Source organism: Lithobates pipiens, unplaced genomic scaffold (genome assembly GCF_037356315.1).
Source record: "Lithobates pipiens isolate NorthernLeopardFrog02 unplaced genomic scaffold, aLitPip1_a1.2 Scaffold_13, whole genome shotgun sequence".
NCBI classification, from domain to species: domain Eukaryota; kingdom Metazoa; phylum Chordata; class Amphibia; order Anura; family Ranidae; genus Lithobates; species Lithobates pipiens.
In genome coordinates, this window is record NW_027507718.1 from 123,291,321 (window position 1) to 123,313,799 (window position 22,479).

The 22,479-nt window shown below is 45.0% G+C and overlaps 1 protein-coding gene across 12 annotated transcripts in view; it reads right to left on the bottom strand.

Annotated features, from left to right (window-relative positions):
• Positions 1 to 22,479, bottom strand: part of CHERP (calcium homeostasis endoplasmic reticulum protein) — an 89,727-nt gene that overhangs the window by 59,150 nt on the left and 8,098 nt on the right. For 11 of the 12 annotated variants that reach the window (XM_077475498.1, XM_077475499.1, XM_077475492.1 and 8 more), the window contains exons 3-7: positions 11,883 to 12,067; positions 11,616 to 11,753; positions 11,372 to 11,523; positions 8,002 to 8,113; positions 3,281 to 3,370 (exon numbers count right to left, since the gene is read on the bottom strand). In XM_077475498.1, the coding sequence (XP_077331624.1) occupies positions 3,281 to 3,370; positions 8,002 to 8,113; positions 11,372 to 11,523; positions 11,616 to 11,753; positions 11,883 to 12,067 (677 nt within the window). The remainder of the gene's footprint in view (positions 1 to 3,280; positions 3,371 to 8,001; positions 8,114 to 11,371; positions 11,524 to 11,615; positions 11,754 to 11,882; positions 12,068 to 22,479) is intronic. The other variant, XM_077475494.1, reaches the window with a different exon arrangement.

Below are 22,479 nucleotides of genomic sequence, written 5' to 3' on the forward strand. Positions count from 1 at the left end.
AACCGTCCTGTAGCCGTAATTCGGCTATGGACCGGTTGTTAAGTGGTTAACCGAAATCAGTGCATATTATTTAGTCTGTACGAAAGTTATAGGCATGCACTGCGATCGAGTCTGAAATTCGGCTGATCACAGATCCGAATAAGGGGTCAATCCCGACCCCTTACAACTTGATCAACTTTCAGCCAATGACAGCTGATCATGTGATGTAAACAGAGCCGGTAATCGGCTATTTTTTCTCCTTGCACTGATAGCACGAGGAGAAATAAAAAAAATAAAAAATAAAAAGCCGATCACTGGCGGTTGTCAGAGGGACATCGGGCCTGATCAAGAAGAGCTGCCGCTAGCTCACCTGTGCCACCTACCAGTTCACAACAGTGCTGCCTACCAGTGACCACCAGTGTCACCCATCAGCGGCTTATCAACAGTGCTGCCCATCAGTAACACCTTACAGTGCCCCTTATCTGTCCCCACCAGTACAGCCTATATCAATAAAGGAGAAAAATTACCCATTTGCAAAATTTTATAACTAAACTATGAAACCAGATTTTTTTTTTTCTTCTTCTAAATTTTCCATCTTTTTTTGTTTCGCAAAAAAATAAAAACCCCAGCTGTAATTAAATACCACCAAAAGAAAGCTCTATTTGTGTGAAAAAAAGAAAAAAAGACAAAAATGTAATTTGGGCACAGTGTTGTATGAACGCGCAACTGTCATTCAAAGTGCATCAGCGCTGAAAGCTGGTCTGGGTAGGAGGGAGGTTTAAGTGCCCAGTAAGCAAGTGGTTAAACATACTGTTACCAGTGCAGTACAGCATCATCATATAAATAAAAGACCATATACAGCGCTAAAGGTAGGAAGCAAAAAAAGTTCAAAGGAAACAGTGAACGAAGGAAGAAAGATCCTCGCACCAGCTTCAGTGCATGTACACCACCGTGCTGACATATAATCTTCCTACCAGAAAGCAAAATATTACAGGGGTTGGGGTATATGACACATTGAGTGCCTCCACATCACAGCATCATCCACTCTCACACACTGTAAATCATCAGAGGAGATTTCTAGGCATAGGATCCACAAAAGACCCAACTATCCAATCATGCACAGCAGCTCCAATCAATATTAGTTGAAGGAATATGCCTCAAAAACAAGATGGAGGGGTGCATAGTAAAGAGAGTACAAACTTATTGAGGAGGATATTAACCCCCTTAGCGGTAATCCCGAGTCTGGCTCGGGGTAGGAATATACTGATAGGAGCGGTAACCCCGAGCCAGACTCGGGATGGCTTCGCTCGATGCAGGGAGGACACAGGGATCGTTGCTCACCTTGTCCCCTGGATCCAGCGATGTCCGCAGCGCTGTGCGATCGAGCTGTCCTCTGCTCGATTCACAGTGCCGAATGCCGCCGAGCTCCGTTCCCTGCGACGTTACGGCGCACGGGAGCGGAGAACGGCGGCAAATTCAAAAAAGTTAAAACACACTAAACACACACAGCACTGTAATCTTACAGATTACAGTGCTGTATTAAAAAATACACAACCCTTTTGTCCCTAGTGGTTTGTGCAATGCCCTGCATGCACTTTTATATTATAAATACTGTTTTTTTTACTGCCTGGAATTTGGAGATTGTCCATAGCAACCAAAAAGTGTCAATTTTTCAGTGTTTTAGGATTTTATTACATTATTGAATAAATTTTATTATTCTTTATTATATTATAAACTTTATCATACCCGGGATGTCTGCTAGACTCTGGTTTGAACAGATTTAAGAGCGTTATTCCTAAGAATTACAGGACTACAAAATAAAAGCCAGATTTCCGTGCAAAATAATTGTACCGCTTTCAGCACCTAATTCCAGACTGAATCATACTGCCAGGGAGGTTAAAAGGCACTGACAAAATAAAAGATAAAATCGAACACGGGATCAAAAAAAACTTCAAAAAAGAACCACGGTAGCAACAGCTAAATTTTAGTCTGGTCCGCCAGCGATTTATAGGTGGTTTGTGCCGTGATGTGGAGACACTAGATGTGTCATATACCCCAAGGCCTGTAATATTTGGCTTTCTGGTGAGAAGATTATATGCGAGCACGGTGGTGTGAGGATTTTTCTTCCTTCGTTCTCCGTCTCCTTTGAATTTTATTTACTTCCTACATTTAGCACTGCATATGGATTTTTATTTATATATTGCAATCAAATTTATGTTAGCTGCTGCCCTATGATCAGATAACATGTGTGGTTCACACCTAAGCGTGGAAATGACCCTTTTATCTCTATAGCCATCATATAAATGGTGCGGTAGTGATCGGGGTCATTGATTAGTATGAAAAACAAAAGTTTCATCATTTTTTTTCAGTTTGTTAATACGTTATTTTTTTTTCACACGGTGTCCAGAGCAGAGCAATATCACGTTACCAGTGTTACATTGTACTACTCTGGGGAAGTGATCAGGATTTTTATTTTAAACACACATTACAATTGCTTATAGCAGTTAATTACATTGCTATAAGCAAGCATTTTACTGAAACTGATTGTTTGTTTTGTTGTGATTAGCTGTGATTGGTCAAAGCTAACAAAATGGTACAGATAGGCTGAGATTGGCCTGTCTGTATCATGTGATCACATTGGCCAATTACAGCTAGCAACACAATTAAACAATAGATGGCATGAAAGGAAGCCCTTCACTGTTTACAACTGTTATGTGACCTGCTTTAGTTGGTCACAGAGGTTACACGGTACCGGCAGCGAGCTGGTACACTTAGTCATTGGCTGTCCCTGTTAGCCACAGTCAGTGACAGATTGTGCCGCTAGCGCCAGCTGAGAGGACGTCGTATGACGAATCGCACGATTACAATATTAACACCTTCCCGCCCAGCCAGGAAGGTATTAATATTGTAATCATGCGATTACTATGACCAATCATAGCGATCACATGATACCCGAGCCACTCACATTGGCAAGGTACCAATCCCCAGGATCCACCAGACACAGCGGTCATGGGTTTGGGGTACGCCAGTGCCCATGGGATCTGTGATGTACCAGTACATTGCTGGGCCTGCAGCTGCCTCCCGCTCACTGTATAACTGTGCAGGTCAGCAAGTGGTTAAACACATTTCACATAAAATTACACATTTACACCACAGACTTGACATTGAATTAGTACAGGCTTTCAAGTTTTGCATGGTAAAATACCATATTTCTAAAGAGCATTAGAAACTACTGGGAACTGCCTTGCCTATAATCATGCGGTCAACAACTAAGTTTACCCTTTCAGGGATGATCATTTACCTGGTGCTGTCCCAAGCCAAGTGCAGGACTCTGCAGTTGCTGGATTGTAGCTTCATCAAAATAACCGTTCTTCTCCCAAAGCTGAAGCAACTGTAGACGAAAAAGATCACGACTAAACAATAATGTGCTGCATTAATCCTTATAAAGATGATATACCGGTAAATAAAATCAGTTGTTAGCGATTTTAGTCTTTTAGCTTAAGTCTATGTCTATTTTGAGGATGCTTCCCACTACATGAACATTTTGGTGCAATTTGTAAATAAACAGGTAATATTGCTGGTCATTAAAGTACAGGGATATGCAATTAGCGGACCTCCAGTTGTTGCAAAACTACAAGTCCCATCATGCCTCTGCCTGTGGGTGTCATGCTTGTTACTGTCAGAGTCTTGCTATGCCTCATGGGACTAGTAGTTCTGCAACAGCTGGAGGTCCGCTAATTGCATATCCCTGCATTACAAAAGGAATAAGGGTTTCTACAAAAAAAAAAAAACACAACCCGTAGTCTTACTACAATAAAAAGGGGTTCCTTTGGCCGATTTATAAAAGCTGGAGAAAATATACTGGAATCAAAAGTTGAGTTGTTGCCATATTATTGAGAATTTATCATTTATTCTCAATAAGAAATCCATCTGTTCCAAATGCCTATTATTGGCATGCACTTTCATATAGTTAGCAGAAATTGAAGGATTTTAGCATCTAAAAATTGTCAGGCAAGACCAGACATGCAAAGTGTTATATTCACCTGGGGCAGTGGACTTTAGGGCTGCATTCACACCTGAGTATTTTGTTTTCAGCCAGAAAGTCGCACATTTTTTACTGCGATTTTTGCAGAGATTTCGCAGGGCTTTTGTACAGGTCAAAAAGTTCACCAATGTAAAAAGCACAAAAACACCTGTAATCTGCCTAAAAAAAGAAGCTCATGTACTTTGAGCTTCAGGCGTTTTGCTTCAAGTGACAAAACGCTCAGGTGTGAATGGGATTTTGCTTGTTGGGCATTTTTATGAGCGGAAAAAACGCTCAGGTGTGAATGCAGTCTTAAAGCATTTGGAGTAAAAGGTTGTAAAGGGGAGGGGGTTTATTCAGTGCCTGGCTGATAGACGCAGTGGGCGGGGCAGAGATTCCCATGTTGACATCAGCCAGGACGAGAGGAGGAGCGGAGAGAAAGAGAGCAAGCCGATCACGTGGTCGCAGGAAGCCGCTCTGAAACCCAATAAAAAGGAGGCTTTTTTTAATAAAAACACAGACAGGAGCAGCTATCATTGGTGAACTAGCAGTATTATATAAATTTGAAACAGGAGAGCAGCAAGTGCAGAGGGGGCGGGCACTGACACAGGGACAGACAGGCAGGAGGACGACAGAGGAGAGATCGGATGACGGAGGCACGTAAACTGACAAACGGTGCAGGGCTCAGCAGCCAAGATGAACTGTGGTCAGTTTACAAAAGGGGGGGGGGGGGCAATCGAAACTGCCAGGATCAGTCAGGTATTATGGGTGATACAGGGGGCCAAATGACACAGCACAAGCACTGTGCTGTTGTACATGCTTTAAAAAGGATCAGGATCCATTTTTATTTTTTGGGTTAAACGCTTTAAGAATGCACGTGAACATTGAGGAGCAAACCTATCACTGAGGGATCAAGCTGCACCACAATAGAAAATTAAGATTTGTAGACAAAGTCATTTCTGTCTGCTCACGATTTCCCCCCCCCCCCCCCCCATCAACAGTCAGCGCTATTGTGCCAAATGACACAGCTGGCAGAACACAATAACTACTGCAAGCGGCTATAACCGCCAGTAGTGAAAACAAGTTAAAAAAAAAAAAAATCCAAACAAGCTTGGTACAACCAGCCTGCTCATAGATGGATTGAAAACCTTTTTTTTTCAAAAAAAAATAAAAATCCAGAAAAACACATTTCAATATAGTTATAAAATTGATTTGCATTTTAATGAATGAAATAAGTATTTGACCCCGTTCCCAAAACATGGCTTAGTATTTGGTGGCAAAACCCTTGTTGGCAATCACAGAGGTCAGATGTTTCTTGTAGTTAGCCACCAGGTACACACACACACACACACACACCTCAGGAGGGATTTTGTCCCACTTTTCTATGCAGATCCTCTCCAGGTCATTAAGGTTTCCAGGCTGACGTTTGGCAACTAGAACCTTCAGCTCCCCTCCACATATTTTCTATGGGATTAAGGTCTGTAGACTGGCTAGGCCAACTCCAAGACCATAAACACTTAAGGACCGCCCGTTGCATATATATATTATGGCAGGGTGGCCTTATTGCGCAAAATAACGTATCCGTACGTTTTGTGCACGAGTTACTGTGGGCACGCAGATGCCCACTGCGCAGCAGGGGAGCCGTTGCGCAGGTCCGGCGGCCGTGATGTCAAGTGGGGGAGCTGATGCGCGGGTCCGGCGCTGCGATGTCCACCAGCCAACCGTGATCACTCAGAGGCACAACGGGGGATCTGCCCACGTAAACAAGCAGATTCCGGTCAGGGGAGTAGTGTGATGGTCTGTTGCTGGTGATCAGGAAAAGCGTTCACTCTGTACTCAGTCAGTCCACTCCCCCCACAGTTAGAAACACGTCCCTAGGACCCCCTTAACCCCTTGATAGCCCCTAGTGTTAACCACTTCCCTGTCAGTGTAATTTATACAGTGATCAGTGGCTATTTTTTTAGCTCTGATCACTGAAATAATGTCACTGGTCCCAAAAAAAAAAAAAAAAAAAAAAAAAAAAAACACCACACAATCGCTGATCACCGCCAATACTAGTAAAAAAAGAAAAAAGTGGAAAAAAAGCCATAGATCTATCCCCTATTTCAGCCTCTCTCAAGCTTTTCAACACAGAGGAACCCTTGAAATTATTTTCTGGTCTCAGGGAACCCCATCTAAAAAAAAAATACTATATCTGCAGCTCATGATACATCAATGTGAGGGTGGGAAGAATGCTCCGTACACTCGTGGTCATTAGGAAGAATTACCCCCTTACAGAAAGCTAAAAAGATCAATGGTGTCAGTGGGAGGTTATCGGAGAGGCAGATATTGCTGTATGCCTCGAGGAACCCCTAGCAACCTCTAGAGGACCCTTGGATTCCATGGAACCCCGATTGAGAAACTTTGCTCTATTTTGTAGACGCTATGAACTTTTGAGCAAACCAAACCAAAAATAAAAAAATATTTTTCTTTCTTCAAATTTGTCTTTTTTTTTTGTAAACAAAAAAACGCAGAGGTGATCAAATACCACCAAAAGAAAGCCCTATTTGTGGGGAAAAAAACAAACTCAATTTTGTTTGGGCGCAGCATTGCACGACCGCACAACTGTCAGTTAAAGCCATAGTGCAAAAAATGGCCTGGTCATTAAGGGGGTAAAACCTTCCGGGTCCTTAAGTGGTTAATGAGCCACTTTGTTGCCTTGGCTGTGTGCGTTTTGGATCACCGTCATCCTGGAATACCCATCCATGACCCATTTTCAATGCCCTGGCTGAGGGAAAGAGGGTCTCACCCAAGATTTGACGGTACATGTCCCCCGTCCATCGTTCCTTTGATGAAGTAAAGTTGTCCTGTCCCCTTAGCAAAAAAAAAAAAAAGATGCCCCCAAAGCATGTTTGATGGGAGGGATGGCGTTCTTGTGGTTATATGCAGCATTCCTCCTCCTCCAAACACGGCAAATTGAGTTGATGCCAGAGAGCTTGATTTTAGTCACATCTGACCTCAACACTTTCACCCAGTTCTCCTCTGAATCACTCAGATGTTCATTAGCAAATGTCAGACGGGCCTGTACATGTGCTTTTTTGAGCAGGGGGACCTTGTGGGCATGGCAGGATTTCGGTCCTTCATGGCGTAGTGTGTTACCAATTTTTTTTTCTTTGTCCCAGCTGCCTTGAGATCATTGCCAAGATTCTCTCGTGTAGTTCTGAGCAGATTCCTCACCGTTCTCATGATCACCAAAAAACTCCACGAGGTGAGATCTTGTATGGAGCCCCAAAACTGAGGGAGATTGACAGTTATTTTGTGCTTTTTCCATTTGCGAATAATCGTACCAACTGTTGTCATACTCTCACCAAGCTGCTTGGTCTTGTAGCCCATTCCAGCCTTGTGCAGGTCTACAATCTTGTCCCCGACATCCTTGAAAAGTTCTTTGGTCTTGGCCATGGTGAAGAGACTGGAATCTGGATTGTTATCTGTATAAAAAAAACACATGTCCACACAAGCAAACTGAGATTAGGAGCACTCCCTTTAAGAGAGTGCTCCTAATCTCAGCTTGTTACCTGTATAGAAGACACCTGGGAGCCACAAATCTTGCTGACTGATAGGGGATCAAATACTTATTTCAGTCACAAATTCAAATCAATTTATAACTTTTTTGAAATGCATTTTTTTGGATATTGTTGTTGTTATTCTGTCTCACTGTTAAAATAAACCTACCATTAAAATTATAGACCGATCATTTGTCAGTGGGCAAATGTAGAAAGTCAGCAGGTGAACAAATACTTTTTTCCCCTCGCTGTATAACCAGCTTAACTCGCTCTGCCCAACCAGCGAATCAAAGGCTTTGTCTGAACACAATTCATGGACAGTGACAGCGTTCTTTTGCTTTGAGCCAGGATCTAAAGTTGGACCAAGCCCTGCTTTTTGTTATAACTTACAACTTAACACAGTGGGGAAGTTGTAAACAAGCATTCCTGTGACAGCTTGGGTACTGAAATACTTACACGTGCAATCTTCTGCTGCTTGTCTTCTTCCACTGCTAGGAAACTGGTACAGTAAATAGGAACCACTACTTTCTGAAGAGCTGCCAGAAGATCACGAGCTTGCTTTCTCTGACTGCGAGCAAAATAATAAATACAACTAGATAAGTAATGTATTTTTTTTAAAAGCATAAAGCAACAGGTTGACATAAATCTCCCATTCAGGAGCCAGGAGCTAAAAGATACCTGCACTTTGAGGTATGGGGCATTCTGTCCTAGGTATACAGGGTTATATAACACTAGCAAACATACCTAGATACCAAAGAGTTTCCAACCCTCGCCCTTTACCTCTGAACTCAAACGAAGCTGAAGACTACACGAAAGGAAATTCAGCATGTTTGCAGTCATGCTCCAATCTGGTAAAATATCTGGGGTCGATGGACAATGCACAGAATTTTTTAAAATCCACATTAATTCAGCCCCTTTACTGTTACATATGTTCAGTGTCACTAGCACAGAAACGATTGACCTTTTCTATGTTGGAAGCATTCGTGGTGGCGATTCTGAAACCTTGCAAGAACCTGAACACCTCCTACTTTTCAATCTAACTTCCAAATGTAGATGCTAAGACACTGATTAAAAATATTAACAAAAAATGTTTGAAGGTTTTTACGACTCTGCAACATGGAGACCAGTAGAGTTTTATTCCGGGTAAGAGAAACCGATATTAAACTTAAAGTGGTTGTAAAGTCAGAATGATAAAACACTGCCATACCCTATGTTTTATCAAGAGCTATAGCAGGATGTGTCAGTTTTTTTAAAATCCTAATTGTAAGTAGCTTATCTCACAGCAATAACCTGTGTTCAGTGTCTTTCCTCTGCATGGTCTTCCCGATGTAAGGAATGCAAAAGGTAGAGGCTGAGATAACCCTCTAACATCAGCCGGTGTTCTGTCAAAAAGTGTCCGGCCATTGAATAGTGTCCACCCCGTACTGAGCAAGCGCAGCGCTTTCGCAGTACGGAGGAGAAGGAGACTCCGAAAGTCTCAGAAGAACGGCGCCTGCGCACTTAGTCCAGGTTGAAGCCCCACCATCCAAGAGGACATACGGTTGCTCAAAGTAACAGGGCCCCTCGCGGGCTCGCTTCGGGCACAGCCCGCTCGGCTATTTTTTATTCTAACTCTATGTCCACTTGGACGGTGGGGCTTGAACCTGGATCCACTGCGCAGGCGCTGTTTATCTTCAGAGATGTTCTACTTCTCCTCCGCACTGGGCGGACACTATTTGATACATCATCGGCCAGCAGAGGAATGTCATGTGACCACTGTGAGAAGGAATTTATGATTAGAGTTTTATCAAGATCACTAAGTGTCCGTTCTTTTAAACCGGAGGGGATGCAAGTCATTTTTCAAAAGGTATTTCAAGTGACGGGGGGAGAGGGGAGAGGGAGAATGGATCCTGTTCCCTCAAAGCATGATATACAGCACAGAGCTTGTGCTGTGTAATTTGGCCCCCTGTATCACCTGAAATACTAGGCAGATCCTGCCTGGCTATTCCCTCCCCTCTGTAAACTGACGATGGTTGATCATGGCTGCTGAGCCCTGACATTTTGGTCAGTTTAGCTGCCTCAGGCATTGCCCAGCTCACCTCTCCCCCATCCCCCTGCCTGCCCGTCAGCTCTGTTCACGCCACAATCTTCCCCTCCTGCTGCTCTCATAATACAACAACCCCCTCTGCCATGTTAAATAATGTCCCCAGTGCATTTGTTTGTTTTTTTATACCACTGTGTACCTCATTTCAGAGCGCTAATCGTCACTCATGTGACTGGCCGCCTCTCATAGTTAGGTTGAATAAAGACACCAGTCCATCCAGTTCAACCTGAGTGAGTGTCTACAATGGTCCCTTTCCCTGTACATTGCTACACCCATATCGGTCCCTATCCTCAAGGAGCCCACAATCCAAGGTCCCCATTCATATACTAGGGCCAATTATGGACAGAAGCCAATTAACCTACCTGCATGTCTTTGGATTGTGGGAGGAAACCGGAGTACCCAGACGAAACCCACGCAGGCACAGGGAGAACATGCAAACTCCAGGCAGGTAGTGTCATGGTTGGGATTTGAACCAGTGACCTTCTTACTGCTAACCACGACACCACTGTGCCGCCCACACTCTCTCCTCCTGGCTGAAGTCAGCGGGGGTTTCGCAGCCCCAGCCGCTTTGCTGTCAGCTTGAGAGAGTTGGCCGGTCATGTGAAGCCCGATAGGCGCTCTGAAAATCAGGTATACAGCAGCATTTAAAAAATAAATAAATAAATAGAGAGATAGATTATATATACACACACACAACCTACAAAAATAAATTATATATATATATATATATATATATATATATATATATATATTGCACTGGGGACATTAACATTGCAGGGGGGATTGTTGCAAGGTTGTTTGAATGGCTTAACAACCACTTTAAAGTGCGCACAAGGGGATTCTCAGCCTGAAAATCCGGCAGTATTGCCGGCCCGCATGAAATCTCCCGCGTGCATGCGCGGGAGTGACGATATCGCGGCTCCGGCCACTCACAGCGCCGGAGCCGCGATACCCGGAAGAAACGCCGAGGGAGCATGTCAGCTCATTATGCCTTTTGCTTTGCAGGTTTAAAAAAAAAAAAGTGCGGGTTTACTACCGCTTTAAGAGACTTGTTTAGCAATCTTGGGGTGACCTCAGCTGGTGAAACGGGCGATATTAAAGAAGCATCCGATTCTGTCAAGTGTGAATACCTCTGGGCAGCACTATGCAAGTTTCGGTTTGGTCATAATTATGTATCTCAAGTACACCCATTTATCCTGAACCCATAGCCTGCATACCCACTATTATTCTAGGTCTGCACCATTCACAGTTTACAGAGGAACTAGGTAAGGTTGCCCTCTATCCCCATGGATTATTTGCGTTGCCTCTGATACCTCTTTGTCTTATTTCCCGAAGATTGAGTCTGTGTGAGGGTTAACTGTCAGCCCCTTGCAGAAAAAACAATTTCCATTTGCAGACAATACTCTGCTATATTTCTGTAATAATTCCACCTTTCTACAGTCAGTCCTGCAGATTGATACCTTTGGCTCTTACTCTGGTCTAAGAAGCAGGCTAGAGATCTGTGGATTTACCTGCCATACATGCCTAGTGCTGCTTTCACGATAGGTATACTTAAGCACCCGATAAGAGCATTCCATAGCCATCAACACATAGCTAAATGTTGCTGCTTAGAAAGCTACCAATATTGCAATATGTATAAAATGACATACAGGTGGCTAAACAATTTAAAAAAGCCACTACACAAGACAGCTGTGGTGTGTCCAAAGGATAAAGGGCCAAAAGCACATAGCTGGCACTACTTACCAGTGATGAAGAACATCATTAGTCAAGTAAATCAAATGCAGACGTAATTCAAAGTGTGCTCCTTCAGCCGTAATCCGATTGCGCAGGTGCCCAGCCATAAGTTCACAATGCTGAGGAGATTTGGCATTGCTGAACATCCAGTTCTTCCCTGCCTGTTAACATCATTTACAAAGCCTGTATTAGTGACGCATGGTTCTGGTTCATTTACTAAACAAACTCTACTGCTTAGTAGAGGATAACTTACAGATATGGCATCCTTGGTACATGTGTCAATGATTGGTTGCAGCAAGTTATCAAACTCTGTCATGTCCAGATGGGTTTCTTCACGCTGTTTCTGCATCTGTTGCTCAATGGCATGTGCCACTGCAGCTGTTATTTGCTCCTGAGACACAAAAAAAAATTCAAAAGGTCTCAAAATCTACATATTTGAGTGTTTAGGTTATAAAATCTTCTAGTTCCAACATGCAGTGGCAAATCAAAAAGATTATATGGGGGGAGACTATACTGATACCTGTCTCAGGTTGAGTAGCTGTTGTTCTTGCTGCTGCACATTCCACTGGCTTTGCTGTACAAGGTCCTCTATAGAAGGTGCACCTTGAGGAGGTGGAACCAGTGTAGGGGGCAAAGGCAATGCTGGAGGGGGAATTGTGGTAATCTGAGGTGTGGGCTCCATGTCCTGGGTTTGCTTGCAAATAACTGAATACAAGAGAAGAGAAGCAAATAGACACTTTTTTTAATCCCGAATTGCAACGTATCCATTACATCTAGAAAGAGTCGACTTGGGAGGAAATTGATCCGAAATGCATTTCAAACATGTTCTCAATCTCTATATGGGTCTAACACAAATGTGAAGATATCCATTACAATTTATTAAATCAGGTAATTACACACACAAAAAAAAAAAAAAAAAAAAAAAAAAAGAAGAAGGTGGGGGGGGGGGGGGGGGGGGGGAGAGGAGTGATACAATTAAAGGGTTTGGTAACCCATCCATATAAAACTATGCCAGCCCCTCTATTAGAGGCCGGCATAGTACACAGTCTGTAGTTTAAAAAAAATAAAATAAAAAATAAGCACTGTGAATACCCAATTATGCTGTCTTCAGGCCGATCACATCACTCGCAGGCGCTTTACAGCTCTGATCTATTGCTTCTGAGGGAGGGGCCATGATCTCCCTCCAACAGCTGGGGAGATCACGTGGCCACTCGTTTCCTCTGCTGAAGCCGTGTCTCATAGCTGTAAAGCGGGCCCGCGAGTCACATGACAGGCCTGAAGACAGCTGAGAACTAGAGTTAGACTTACCGGTAACTCGGTTTCTAGGAGTCGTCTAGGACAGCACTAGAAAGATAGGCTCCACATATTCATATCTTTAAAGGGCGGCTTCCGTCCCTCTTCCTCAGTCTCTCAGTTATAACAGTATATAGGGAGGGAATCCCTGCTGTCCTGGACGACTCCTAGAAATAGAGTTACCGGTAAGTCTAACTCTAGTTCTCTCTAGTCGCCTGTCCAGGACAGCACTAGAGAGGATCAACGAGAACTTAGGGGGGGGGGGGGGGGGGGTTGGGAAGGGACATTCCTTTAAAATTTTGTAAGCTTCCACAATAGCTTGTTTAATCCACATTGCGATAGTGCCTTTTGAACCTTTGAACCCCAATTTTTTTTCCCGAATGCAAAATAAACTGAGCATTGGATTTTCTAATGCTTAGGCAATTCCAGATACCCCAAGACATAGGCTCTCACATCCAGATGGTGGAATTCTGTTTCCTTTGGATTTGTGGGAAACCCACAGAACGAAGGCAAAACGATTTCCTGAGTCCTATGGAATTTTGACACTACTTTAGGCAAAAAAATAAAAAATAAATAACTGGGTTTGTACGTAGCACCAGCCTGTCTTCAAAAATTTGCAGAAAAGGCTCCTTAATAGAAAGTGCCTGCAGCTTGCTAATGCGTCTAGCTGTGGATAGGGCCACTAAAAAGAGCGGGACCCATTTTAAGGACAGCTCTTCCTTTTGCGATCATTTTATCCAGCCTTGCAATACTGTTAACAGGTCCCATTTTGTCAGGATCTTGAACGGAACAGGTCTAATTCTGGCTAACCCCTAAAAGAACCTGCTAACTAGCGGGTCTCAACACCAGGGGTTGCTCTTAAAAATTTTTTAAAACAAAATAAAAAATAAAACCAGGCAAGGCCGAGACCTGCACTTTTAATGTGCTTATGGCCAGTCCTTGATCCACACTGTCTTGTAAAAACCCAAAGATGGCTGGGATACCTATGGACACCTTCTTGGTATCTAACCATGAACAAAAAAAACCTTCCAAAATTTAACAAATTGCCTGGGTTACTTTCTTTCTACTACCCTGTAGTAGACTAGTTTGCCACCCTGTCCGAGAGCCCCTTAGACTTCAGGAGGCTTTCTGCAGACACCAAGCTGACAAATTTTAGAGTCTGTATTTTTGGTAATAGAACTGGGCCCTGGGACAGCAGATCCTTCTTCTCAGGTAGCATGAGGGGAGGCTCCTCTGTCAGGCTTAACAACGTGGAAAACCCCGGCCTCTTCGGCCAATATGGGACCACTAGCATCACTGTTGTATGCTCTTGAACAAATTTCCTCAGGACCAGAGGAATAAGTTTGAATGGAAGGCATAACAAAATGGGAAAAGCCCACCTCTCGGCCAAGGCGTCTATCCCCTTGGCCCCTACTTCTTACTAGCGAGAAGTACACCGGAACCTTGGCATTTGATTTGTTGGCGAACAAGTCCACCTCTGGGAGTCCCCATTTCTCTATTAGCTGGAAGAGCTCCCTGTTTAGTGACCATTCTGACTCGTGCACTTGGTGTTTTGGTTTGTCCACTCCTTTTAGATGGACTGGGGATATTGACTTCAGGTTTCTCTCAGCCCAAAACAAGATGGCACTCGTTAGTCTAATTAAGGATGGACATCTTGTTCCCCCCTCGTTTAAATAAACTGCTACCACACTGTCCAAGAGGACCTGTATGTGGTGACTTTACAGCTCTCTGGCAAATGTCCTTAGCGTTTCCCAGATCGCATGCAACTCCCTACAGTTGGCTGATCTTCGAGACTGCACTTTCTTGGGACCCTCCCTGTGCAGAATGGTAGGGCCCTGAATTGAAAAATGTTTTATCCTGCCTTCCCCACTGAATTGCCACTCTCAAAAATGTTTGAGATTCCTCATAGATCGGGACGTGCAAATAGGCATCCCTCAGATCGAGGGAGGCCATGAAGCAATCTGGGGGGAAAAAAACTGAAAAGATTGGTTCTATCCCAAAAAAATTTGTAGGTCACCCATCTGTTTAGCGACTTCAAATTCAATAATAGGTGGAATTTTCCCAACAGTTTCCTTTTTATGAAAACTTGAGAGTAGAGACTGTGGTTTACTTCTTGTTGTGGCACTGGAACAAGAACTCTCTGGTCTTCCAAGTCGCCAATTTGTGACAACAAGGCTGTCGCCTTCTGAGGATCCCTGGGAGGTGTGGTTACGAACGTCCTTGCTGGCGGAGTGCCCTTGAACTGAATTCAATAGCCTTCCCTGATTATCCTTGGAATAAATTTGTTTGGGGTAGTCTTTTCCCACTGTGGGAGGAACTGCCCCAATCCCCCACCCACGGGAACCAAGTCACTGGCATTTGGTGGTTTTCTTTTAAGAGAGGAAAACAAGACACCTGTTTTCCCCTTCCCCAACATTTTTTTGGGAGTTGACCCCTTCAAGGTCTGTCCCTGTGACACACCTTGTCTTTTGGGATAGAAAAAAAAAAAAAAAAAAAAAAAAAAACACCACGTTTCCCTGGGGCTTTCTTACTTTTGATAGGGAAAGCCTTTTTTCTTGTCTGCAGTACGGTCGAGAACTTTTTCTAGATCCTGCCCAAACAAAAAGGTCTCCTTCAAATGGGATGCCCCACAGCCTAACTTTTGAGGCCGCGTCCCCGGACCAGGATTTTAACCATAAAGCCCTGCAAGAGGAATTAGGGCAGCGGTCTTCGCCGACAGCTTGACCGACTCAGCAAATGCATATGCCATATAGCCTGCCACTTTGTGTAGCATGGGAAGGGAATCCAAAATTTCCTTCCTGGAGGTCCCACTTTCCAAATGGCCTTGTAATTGGTCCAGTCAGACCTCCAAATTAGAAGCCTCTATTGTAACCATTGCAGATTTTAGATTTTTCATGGCTACTTCCCATGACTTTTTCAGCAGTACCTCCATCCTCTTGTCCATGGGTTCCCTAAGGACACCATGTACTCAAAGGCAAGGTCTGTTGATTTGGTGCACTAGGAAAAGGCTGCACCCACTTTGGGCACATTGTTCCACACACAGGCGGAATCTTCACTGAAAGGGAATCTCCTCTTCAGACTTTTTGGGGAAAAACTATTTTTTCTCCGGTTCCACTCACTCTTTTTCAATAGCATCCACCGGTGCGCAGTGTACCGGAAATACCCTGCTTTGGTCTTCTTTCAGGGTCGGATACATCTGGTCATGTAGGGACAAGGAGGCCTGCTCTTCTGTGATCTCTAGCGTCTCATATATCTCCCCCTAAATAAGTCAGTGAGAGCCTGTATCTGGGTGAACTTCTCTTGAACTTGGATGATGTGTCTCACTTGGCTCATCCAAAGAATCTGATTCCTCTCCTCCTGATTCGTCACCAACCTCCGGGGCTGAAGCGGGTAGAACTGCAGCTGGTTGTTTTGGGGTTTCAAGGTTTGCCAGCATCGACTTAATGCCTTAATTTCCTTCTGAACACCAGAAATCAATTCCTTGCAAGCCCCCGTTGCCTCGTAAACCAATATATCAATGCAGGGTTTACAAAGGGGCTTGTTCCACCCTTCCTTAAATTTGTTCGTACATGGACACCTCTTCTTCCCCCCTGACCTCTCCGGTTCTTTGGGCTGAGCCTGGGACAAGAGAAGGAGAGAAGAGAAGGGAGGCAAATGATGGGAAAAAACAAAAACAAAGACAAGCTGCTGTCAGAATTTTTTTTAGCCAATCCGTGGGTGTCCTTCACCAACACCTATGTGCACCCCCACCAGCTGCTGATGGGATTCATGTGACTCTTTAGTGCGGATCCAGTCTCAAGGGGGGGGGGTTAGGGGAGACACAACAAAAAGGGCTACATAAGAGTCCATCATACCCTGCCATCTTTTCCCAGGTATTTTTCAGACCTCCTTCCCCATAGGTAACTCCTAGGCTCAGGAAACACAAAGACTGGAGGAAGGGGGACGGAAGCCGCCCTTTAAAGATGTGAATATGGGGTGTGGCCGGATGGAGATGGGCGTGAGTGAGCAGGAGTGCGAGTGTGTCCGAGCTCCTAGCCTCCGCCCTGCGATGCGAGGAACGCAGCTCGCTGGTGGATACAGCTGCCACTCCCTGGCTCCCTCTATCGTAGCTCCGTAACGAACGATTGACTTGGAGCGTGCGTTATCACGACGGCTGCCCAGCACGGACGGAGATCATTGGAAGAACCCGAGGAGGACTCCGCGCTAGGTTTCGCTACCGCGGGAGCCCGGTCGGAGATCCGAGGATAGACGAACGCTTACAACGCCTCACGAGGACAAGCGGAGAGAGCACTATGATCGCCTCGGACGAGCAAATCTCCCGGAGACATCCGCCAGCTCTATGGATGAAAGAACTTTGGTTGCAGTGTGGTGAGAAACGCTATATAAAACTTAGCGGGATGAAAGTTAAGAACCTGTGTAGTAGAGACTTGGTTACTTCTTAATGTTTGCCTCTCCCTATCTGCTCTACTTCTGATAATCGCTGGCTGAAGCAAGTCTACCCCATAAATATAATTAATGTAGGATTCAGGTGCCGCGCACTTGGTGAATTGGCTGGCCCCCCCTCATTTTTGCTAAAAAAATCGGGCCTTTTTGTTGGGAGAATTGATTTAGCGATACAAACTGCTTTATCACTACCTTCCGCTGGTTTGGCGACTCCTTTGCGTGGACTTTACCATGCTTAGCAAAAGAGCGATAGAAGATACATCCCATGGAGAGGGAAATCAAAAAACACGTGCTGCCAAAGAAAAGCTAAATCAAGCCTCTGCGGCCTTGAAACTCGAGCGCTTTGCTCATGCAACTTCCCCAGGCAGGAAAGTTCAACACCATCCACCAGGTCAATTTAAAACGCAGGGGCCAGTGGGGGACAGAAGGAGTGCAGGTCGCCCCTCACTGGATCCTGGTACCCCACTGCCGGGAGGTGGGGTAGGTGAGCCATCCCAGGAGGACAGTAGTACGGCCCAAAAACCTGGGGGGGGGGTGGGGAACCGACTTTACGAGAGATACTGCTGGCGGTTAATGATTGTAAGAATTCTATTTCTGGGCTGGACAGTCAACTGAGTAATATCCAAAATGAACTGCACGCTATGAGTCAACAATTAAGCAATACCATCGACAGAATAGACGCCCTAGAGGGAAGATTAAGCACGGTGGAAGATGAATTATCTCCCCTCCAGGAAAAAATAGCTACTCTTCAGAAACAAATTGTCGCACAGGCATCCAAAATTGACGACATGGACAATAAGAACCGCAGGAACAATGTGCGACTAATTGGCTTGCCAGAGGGAAGCGAGGGCTCAGACCCCGTAATTTTTTTGGAAAATTGGTTTAAGGAATTACTGGGAGATGTCTCCTTCTCCTCGCCCTCCAGCATCGAAAGAGCCTACAGAGTTCCTCCTAGATCCCATTTCTCGGAGGGACGCTGTAGGCCAATGATATTGAAATTTATCAATTATAACGATCGAGTGATCTTGATGCGGAGGGTTAGGGGATTGGGAGACATCTTCTATAAGGGGACTAGGGTGTCATTCTATCCAGATTTTTCACCGGACTTACAGAAACTGAGAGCGGAGTTTATTCCTGTTAAACGCACCCTGAAATCGCATAAGATAATGTATGCCCTATTGTATCCAGCCCGACTCCGAGTGTCTGCTTTGGGCTCAACAATTTTCTTCAACTCCCCGCAGGAGGCCGTGAACTGGCTGGAGGAACACAAAGAGGCCCTTTAATGATACTTAGAGTCGGCCTGTATTAGCCTTTTTTTTTTTTTGGTTATTGGGGGGGGGGGGGGGGGGGGAGAGGTTGTTTTTTCTGGAGAGGCGGGAAGAGGGGGTTTGTGGGGGGGGATCTGTAAGGGGGAATGTAAATTTTTGTATATAATTTTATGTACCCATCTCGCTGAAGGATTGGGGAGCCTTAATGCTACAACTGGTTGCTTTGGTGAGATGGGCAAAACGATATGATAAATTGATTAGTAATGGGGTAAAATACTATGGAGTATAGAGCACTGCGATATCACAAAGTAAATTAATAGCCTATATAATTTCATATTTGAAGCAGTAAACGAGGTGTTATGGAAGAGTTGGGAGGGGGGGGCTGAGGGAGGGGGAGGAGTAAAAAAGGAAGAGGATACACCCCCCCCCCCCTTTTTTTTTTTTTCTTTCCTTTTTTGCATTATGAGAAATTGAGTGCTATAAGATGAGTTGTATTGTATATAAAGACACGGTTATAGACACGGTGGGAAGGTGGGGGTGTGGGGGTTGGAGGGGGGGTTATATGAGAGAATATAATTTTATGTAGGTATGCTAGTGGAAACAATTCTATTTGTGAACCCATCTTGGTAAAGGGACGGTGGGTTAAATTGTTGCCGCCCGCTGCTCGAGCAGGGTGGGGGAAAAAGGAAATGATTAAAGTTGAGGTATAGTACTATGGATATAGAACACTGTGATGCCATATGGCGAAAAAATAGCACACAATTCTACACTAGAAGGGGTAATGAGACTTTATAGTCGAGTTGGGAGTGTGGGATTTGGGGGGGGGGGGGGGGGGGAACTTATATATAAGCTTCTTTTTTTTTTTTCTCTCTTTTTCCCCTTTTTTTTTTTTTCTTTTTTTTTTTTTTTCGGTAGGGCATGATGGGTGCTACGGAGGGATTATGATCCCACCCTATAAGAATTTTGATGGGGAGTGATAAGATCACGTGGGGGGATGGCGAGCTCGGACACTTTTTGAATGGGGTATGATTATACCGGCTACAATTGAGACCCCCAAGGGTGGCTCAGATGGGCAGGGTTGGGTGGGGGGCGGGAGGGAGGGGAGTCTTCGAACACACGCTGTGAGTAACGGGGCAGCGATGAGGGGCAGGTTGAGAAGGGGAGTGGCGACGGGGAGAGGAAGCGGTTCCCTCTCCCCCTACCCCCTCCCCTTCATGGGCACATTAACCACTGGAGTCGATGAGTGGGAGGAATATAACCTCGTGGAACGTGAGGGGCTTGGGAGACCCTAAGAAACGGAGGTCTGTGATGTTGGAGCTGGAAGGAAGAGGACCTGGTTTACTCTTTTTGCAGGAAACCCATCTGACTCCAACTACGGCCCCTCTGCTCCATGATCGGAAATTCCAGGCATACTACCACACCTTTTATTCATCGTACTCCCGCGGCATGAGCGTGCTGGTATGGAAGGGCACGGATTTTTTATGTAAAGAGTCCCAGATAGATGGGGAGGGGAGATTTGTTTTCTTGCACTGTCAGGTGGCTGGGCAAGAATGTATTCTAGCAAATATCTATATACCCCCTCCTTTCAAATTAGAGGTTATGGATAAATTTCTCATGTTCAGCCTGGGTAAAATGGGTGTCCCATGGATAATTGCTGGGGATTTTAATGAAACTATAGATAAACGCCTAGATAGATTTCCTTGTCCAACTGGGAATAGAACAGGTCGATTACACGAACTTCTTATGGAAGTTGGTTTAAGAGACATCTGGCGTATGCGACACCCCCAGGATAGGCAGTACTCCTGTTTCTCTAGTACCCATCAGACGCTGTCAAGAATAGGCATGGGCTTGGGGAACAATGAGGCAGTGGGAGTGGTGGTAGACATAGAATACGGGGTACGGGGGATCTCAGACCATTCCCCTTTGGCTATAACTTTGAACACGGGAGAGTGCGCCCCACTGAGAGAATGGAGAATAAACCCCGCTTGGCTGGAACTAATTGATAGATCCAACCTTTTAGGAGATCAAATAGGGGAATTTCTCCAGACTAACAGGGGGACAGCGGCATCTGGAGTGGTTTGGGATTCCCTAAAAGCCTTTCTTAGAGGAATACTCATACAGAATATTGCAAGGACAAAACGGGAATCCCGAGACCAAGAGGGGAAAATCCGAAATGACGTTATTCAGGCTGAGAGAGAGTTTGTGGAGGATCCATCGCCGGGGAAACAGATTTGGGAGGATAGCCAACAGATATATAAAATGGCACTTCTAAAAAGGGTAGAAAATCAACGCATTTTCCAACGCCAATATTATTTTGGCGAAGGGGAGAAGGTGGGTCGAGCTCTTTCTTTATTGACTCGCACTAATAGCCCCCCCATAGGAATACAGGCAATTAAAACACAGAAGGGTGACCTTGTCTCTAGGCCCTCCGAGGTTATGAAGGTGCTGGGTGATTACTACAGAACCCTATATAAATCAACCACACAGGGACGGGAGGCTCTGGACACTAACTTTTTGCAGCAAACAGATATTCCCGTGCTTTCAGACCAGGATAAATTGAATCTAGATCTACCACTTACTTTGGAAGAACTAAAAAGGTGCAATGAATAGTATGCCCAATTGTAAATCTCCTGGTCCCGATGGCCTTCCAGTGGAAATTTATAAGCGATACAGCGAACAGCTGATCCTGGCACTACTGGAAATGTTAAACTATGCACTAGAGGCGGGGGAACTCCCCGCTTCAATGAGCGAGGCTAATATCACTTTAATCCTTAAAGAGGGGAAGGACCAACATGAGGTCTCGTCATACCAGCCGATATCTCTGCTATGCTCAGATATAAAAATTCTAGCCAAGGCCTTAGCAATTTGGTTAAATAGTTGTATACATAAATTAATACATCCAGACCAGTCTGGGTTTGTCCCAGGCAGAACAACTAATACTAATATTAGAAGGGTTTTTCTAAACCTACAAATACCTAGAGATAGTGACAACCCAGGTGCCATACTAGCGTTGGATGCCGCCAAGGCTTTCGACAGCCTGGAGTGGGACTACCTTTGGGGTGTATTAGAACGTTTCGGCTTTGGCCCCCAATTCATCCAGTGGGTAAAACTACTATACAGGGGACCCAGGGCCAAGATTAAAATGGGGACCCTATTTTCTGAAGTGTTCTACCTAGAAAGAGGTACGAGACAGGGATGCCCGCTGTCTCCCCTCCTGTTCGTGCTAGCTATGGAACCCCTGGCTGTGATGGCGAGAACACGCTCGGACATCCGGGGATTCCGGCGCGGACTAGAGGAGGAGAAGCTGGCTTTGTTTGCAGATGACGTCTTGTTTTTCCTTGACGATGTGCGCTTCACTCTGAATAGGGTAGTACGGCTGATGGATGAATTTGGGCAGCAATCAGGTTTGGTCATCAATTGGAGTAAATCAGCCCTTATGCCACTATCGGAGTTTGAAGACCAAACATCGTCCATAGTTGAGGGACTAGAAGTGGTACCCAAGCTGAAATACTTGGGTGTCTGGATTCCCAGAGAGATAGACCAGTATGTTGAGGAGAATCTGGCACCATTATTGGCAAAGCTGAAACAGAAGGTTAATAGCTGGTGTCGCCTCCCCCTGTCGGTGGCGGGGCGTTGTAATTTAGTAAAAATGATTTGGCAGCCACAGATCTTATATATCCTCCACAATTCCCCGGTCTGGATTAACCAGAAATGGTTTAACAGACTGGAGGGATTAATTCGAGAATTAATATGGAAAAAGCGACAGCCTCGGATTCGGCTGCCGACGCTGCAGCTCCCGGTGGAAAAGGGAGGAGTAGCGTTGCCACATTTAAGAACATACTTTCTATCAGCCCAGCTCCAGCATTTGACTGGGGCTGGACTGGAGGAGGGTGGCTGTCCAAATCATAAATTGATGATTAATAATGCATATCATAGAACTCTAGTTGAAGTCCTGGAGGCTAATTCATTCGCTTGTAAATGCCCCACCAATGCCTTGGCGAGGAAAGTATGGCAGATAGCTAAGCAACTCTTGGCCTATGGGGGGGGGGGGGTAACTGAGTATACCCCCCTATGGAACAACGGAGAACTGGCCGAACTAAACTGTATAGCCCG